The following is a 4,961-nucleotide window of genomic DNA, read 5'->3' as shown; positions in this document are numbered from 1 at the left end:
CGGGTGATACTAGCCGGATAATTACCAGGTATCGGATCAATTCCCAGTAACATCCACCTTCCAGTATCTTTTAGCATAAGGCAGTTGCTCTCCTGTCTTTAGATGGAGTGATTTTCTTTTGTTAAAGAGACTTTAACCTATAGCTAAACTTTTTGCTTCATTAGGTCACAGAAATAATCATAAACTTTATGGACATTTTTTCATTTACTTTTCAGCTTGTTCAGTTTTTATGAATCTGCATCCCTGACTGACTTTCATTAGATCTGCAGACAGGTGGTTTAAATAACACAGACATTGAGGAGTGATGGGAGGTGGAGTCCTGCGTGGTAAAAAGCAGGCGCCCTCTAGTGGTGGGTGCATCACTTGTTGGTCGTGTGTTTGGAGAGTTCCAGATGCAGGTCTGCTCTGTGGCTGAGTGGGTGCTACATTCCCAGGTGACATGTGGTGACAGCTCCATCTGGACGTACCGTCTTTTAAAACAAACAGACCTCAAGATAGTGGCGGTCAAGGTCAGAGCTGGGACCATCCCTCTGGACTCTCAAACCTCCGTCAGCCCACAGGAGCCTCAGAGGCACTGGGGTCTGCAGGTCCAGTGCTGTCTGCTCGCCTCGTCCTGTAAGTAACGTGTCGCTCCTGAAGTGAAGAGAGGCTTTCACATGGATGTTACACTTTGAGGGATATTTCACTTGGACCTGAGAAGATTCAAATGGAGTTTGTGAATGTTTGTCCCTCTTTTGGGTCTCAAACCTGCAGATGGTTTACTGTCTAAGAAACAATTTTCTACTGGAATTCAGAAGGTAAATAGTTGTTAGAGTTCAGATCATGTTTACACTTTTGCCTTAAATGTTTTTGTCTGTAAATCCACGGAATAGCTGTTACCCTCTGTGCACAAAATGTCAGCGCCAGAATTTTTTTAAAGTAAAACTAGTCGCTTCAGAACTGAAATGGTTTTCCTGATCGCCCCGCCGCTCCGACTCTGCCAGGATGGATGGTGTTCTCTGTCCTCTCTGCTCACAAGCATCTCTTCCTAAAAAGGCTGGACATCTGTTCCCGTGTGTTTATACAACACTCTGAAGACTGCATGCAGTGTGAAAGTGGTTTGAGACGAATGACAGTGCTCCTTCTTCTCTAAATCACCAGGACGGGTTCATATGAGGACAGAGCAGGAGCAGGCTTCAAATGAGTGGAAATACTCTTCTATAGAACTCCCCTTAATGCTCAGAAACTTGATCGTGGACACATTTCCTCTGTGGGATGCAGGAGGTCAGAAACAAAGCTCATTTTATCAGAGAGGAAAAATAAAGTCTGTTTTTTAGGACCCCAAAGGAACAATTGGCTCCAAGACAGGAAGATGCTTTCAAAGCTTCAGCTTGATGTTCCTTTGAGAGACATTTGGAATCGTTCCTATTTTCCCCAGATCCAGTTGGAGCAGAAAACTGCTCCCAGATTATTCTTTATTTTACTGCGACCTGCAGACACGTATCAGCTGAAGGGAGAGTTTAAAGAAATCCCAAAGCAGGAGACTTGTTCTTAATTTAAATCTATATTAAAAAAAAAAAAAACGGCCTCAAAATGTTTTTGGCTGTTTGAGTGTACATTTGAGATTCTGTTTGAGTGTGTTGGCATCTTAACTCAGTTTCTGTTCCTTGGCCTTGAAAATGGGAACATCTCCTAAATCTGTCCGACTGAGCACAATGAGAGGCCCAGCAGAGTAACGGGAAGAGGTTCTGTTTGCTCCACTGCGACAGCAGCTGCTGGTTCTGTCAGCCTCCTTCTTCCACTAAAGGAGAACAAATCCTCTTTTGGTTTAGCATCATTTGTGCCAGGGCATAAACTTCCATGCAAACTGTCTTTGTTGAGATGGGATCAAGTTAATGTTTCAGTTTTTTGTGCCTTCAGTCATTTTACAGGAGCTGTGCTTCTAGTTCTTCTGCTTTAGATTTCTTCTGGATTTGTCCCTCATGCGGAAGTGGCCGGGATGCATGACTGCATGCAGATACGCTGCATGGACATATGAATCCATCAGACTTTGTTCTTTATGCTTAAAAACAGGACAGTTTGCTCAAATGCACACATAAATCCAGTGTCAGATGGATTAACGTGGTTATCAGAGCTGCTTCAAAAAAAAAAAAACGTTTTTTCTGTTTTTTGTTTTTCTACAACCCTCATGATGAATCAAAATACTTTATTCATCAGATCTGAAAGACTTTAAAAAAAGAAGAAGAAGCGTTAATAACTCTGCTTTTTGGTTCTTTAATATTCCGGAAGTTCTTCAGAGCTTATTAAATCCCAGAAATAACAATGATCTCATTTATGCTGCTGTTCCAGAGCTGTCCAGCAGAGGGCGGCCCCAGACCGAGAGTGGCCCCTGGTAAGTCCTTCTTGAGCTCATCATTCATTCAGCAAAACATCATGTTCTGAACACTGAAGTTCTTCGTTTGGCTCAAAGCCGGTGCATGTTCAGAACGTTTGTGTTTCATGATGTTTGTGTTGTTGTGTTGCCCCAGGCCCTCGAGCAGTTTGTGCGGTCAGGATCACGCCGCTGAAGACGATGAAAGGCTCTCCAGACCTGATTCCTGCAGCAGGTGATGCTTCCACCAAAACATTCACTCACACAGAAGCCTTAGACTCCGATCAGCAGTGGAGCTGTGGAGCTGTTCCACATCACTGTCGACAGTGGAAATGAGGGTATTCCTGCTGCGGCCTGGTTTTGATGCTTCAGTTCTATTTCAGTCATTTGGGCTGTTAGGAGGTAACAGGTTGAATTCCCAGCACCTCTGAAGCAGGAGCAGACTGTGGATGCAGGAAGAGGAACAGACGGTGAAATGTTTGATCAAACAGAGTCGTGTTCGTTTGGATGCTTCCAGGTTTGGACCCCAGCAGAGTCTGCAAAGGGAAAGGAGTCGTGACTCTGAGGGCCACGCTGGTGCACGTAGACGATGAAGACTGCATAACCCCAGAGCCAGGAGTCACCACACCGCCAAGTAAGTTGGAGGGATACCAGCTTTCAACACCAGAAGAGACATTTTAAAGAGCATTTGATTGTTTATTTAGTTAAATCTATTCCTCATCGAGCTGCTCTGTGGGTGAAGTCTTTTCTGCGGGGTGGGGAGCAGTTCTGGAGTCATAATAAGAGCCGGCTGCTCATATTTTCAGTCAAGTTCTTAAGAAGTCTTTTGTCGGTGCCGGCCCACGCTGCACTTCGGAGCATGTCTCCATCACTGTGGGCTCGTTTGTCACTTCGACTGGAGTTTCGCCAAATCTTTGGGGGAGATGCTTTAATTGTTGCACGACGGGAATGAAAAGGCCATTCTAACAAACCATCTTTGCATCTCAATGAAAAGGCCTTTTGTTCTCCTGTCAAAGTTCAGAAATTGTGGGAGAGTCGTGTTTTTTTCCCTTCTTCAGGGGATTTGAACAGCGTTGAACGCTGGGCGCCGACGGTATCTCTGCTGACCGAGCAGCGTGTTGATTCCACTAGCTTTTAGCTGAAGATCGCTGACTGACATTCTGGGTCTGGGCTCCTGTTCCTGATGTGTTGGACTCTTCACAGGCGCCTGGAGCGGTCAGGTGAATGGAGGCGGTTCTGAAGCAGGATTGGCTGAAGGAGCTCCTCTGCGTCTGGACAACAACGCTCTGAGCCAGGTATGTTTCCTTCCACCACATTCACTCCACTTCTGTTTGGTTCATGTGTCATCCACTCGTTTTTCTGACTCTTTCAGCCTCATTTGATTGGAAGCATCAGCAGAAATCCAGCTTCCACAAGTTTTCCTACCCCTGTTTACCCCTCCACCAGAGCTGTGAACCCCACCCTCGTCCTGCTGCAGCACAACAGAGGTGAGTGCCGCATGAAGCGGCGCAGAAACTTTCCCCAGGTGTGTGATGTGGGGCTGATGTGCATCAGTGTGCCCCTCCCTCTTCAGCTGACTGTCATTTGACTGCTGTCTGTCTTTCACCTCCCAGAGCAGCAAAAGATTCTGTTTGGTTTGGAAGGTACGCATTGATTTATCCAGAAGTTCTCTCTGATTTGCTCTGCATTTCCTGTCTTTCTTTCCGTTTCTGAAGCAGGCAGCATGCTGCTCAGTTGTTGTGTCGTCCTTCTGGAATTTGAAAGAAACCGCATGAAAAACCTCAATCTGGTTTTTGTTCATTTGTCACCTGAAACCCGGTTTTTCTGGATCTGAGATTGTGAAACTGAGGGAAATCCGATACTAATTCCTCCTTTAGCTCATCATAAAAAGAAAGAAGGCTCTGCTTTTATTATTTACCCCCCTCTGTAATTTAAAAGGGACGATCATGGTGAATGTTCACACAGACCTGTGAAAGTATTTGTCACTGTCAGCTGACATCTGAGTGAACTCTCATCACCTGGGGACCACATTTCTCATTCAGGTCCTACTAAACATGCCCCCCCTCCCAACCCCTCCCAAAACATTCACATCTGTCTGTGATGCTACAAATGATCTCAATGTACAAGCACTAACTGGATTATAAATCAACACAGACGTGTAGATATTTCAAAAAGTCCATAATTTGCTTGGAATCTGGATGCTGTGCATGAGCTGCATGTGGTTTTCTGACTGTAAAAATGAACATTTAGTTTTATTAATTTCCCCAGTTATTACTGTTTCTTGATTAAATAGAACCAAAGCAGAAACTGCTGTGTGACCGTTCTATTATCTCTGGTTCTAGTTAGTCCTGGTTCAGGACTGACTCCTCTGCAGTGACTGATATTCTTTATATTGATGCAAATATTGACTTAAGGAGGAATAATGCAGTAAAAAAAAGAGATCTCTCAGAATTCTGATAAATGCAATACTTTGATGCTGGTTTGTATCAACTAAATAGAAATATTACCATTTCATACACGTCTACAGTCAGATGGATCTGGAGCTCAATGAGAACATCCAAATCTTAAAAGTATAAATTACTTTAAAAGTTGAATTAAATAACAGTATGTG

At 44.2% G+C, this 4,961-nt stretch overlaps 1 protein-coding gene across 1 annotated transcript in view; it reads left to right on the top strand.

Moving 5' to 3' along the window:
* Nucleotides 1-629: 629 nt before the first annotated feature.
* LOC112161690 (sorbin and SH3 domain-containing protein 1) overlaps nt 630-4,961 on the top strand; it is a gene marked incomplete in the record, with an annotated part of 28,120 nt that continues 23,788 nt past the window's right edge. Inside the window, 7 exon segments of the mRNA XM_024297035.2 lie at nt 630-797; nt 2,329-2,371; nt 2,508-2,585; nt 2,868-2,984; nt 3,554-3,645; nt 3,723-3,837; nt 3,964-3,993. Of these exon segments, the coding sequence (XP_024152803.1) occupies nt 720-797; nt 2,329-2,371; nt 2,508-2,585; nt 2,868-2,984; nt 3,554-3,645; nt 3,723-3,837; nt 3,964-3,993 (553 nt within the window).

Source organism: Oryzias melastigma, linkage group LG15 (assembly GCF_002922805.2).
Source record: "Oryzias melastigma strain HK-1 linkage group LG15, ASM292280v2, whole genome shotgun sequence".
Classification (NCBI taxonomy): domain Eukaryota; kingdom Metazoa; phylum Chordata; class Actinopteri; order Beloniformes; family Adrianichthyidae; genus Oryzias; species Oryzias melastigma.
Note: the sequence above shows the minus strand (reverse complement) of the source record. Positions and strands in the feature narration are given on the sequence as shown.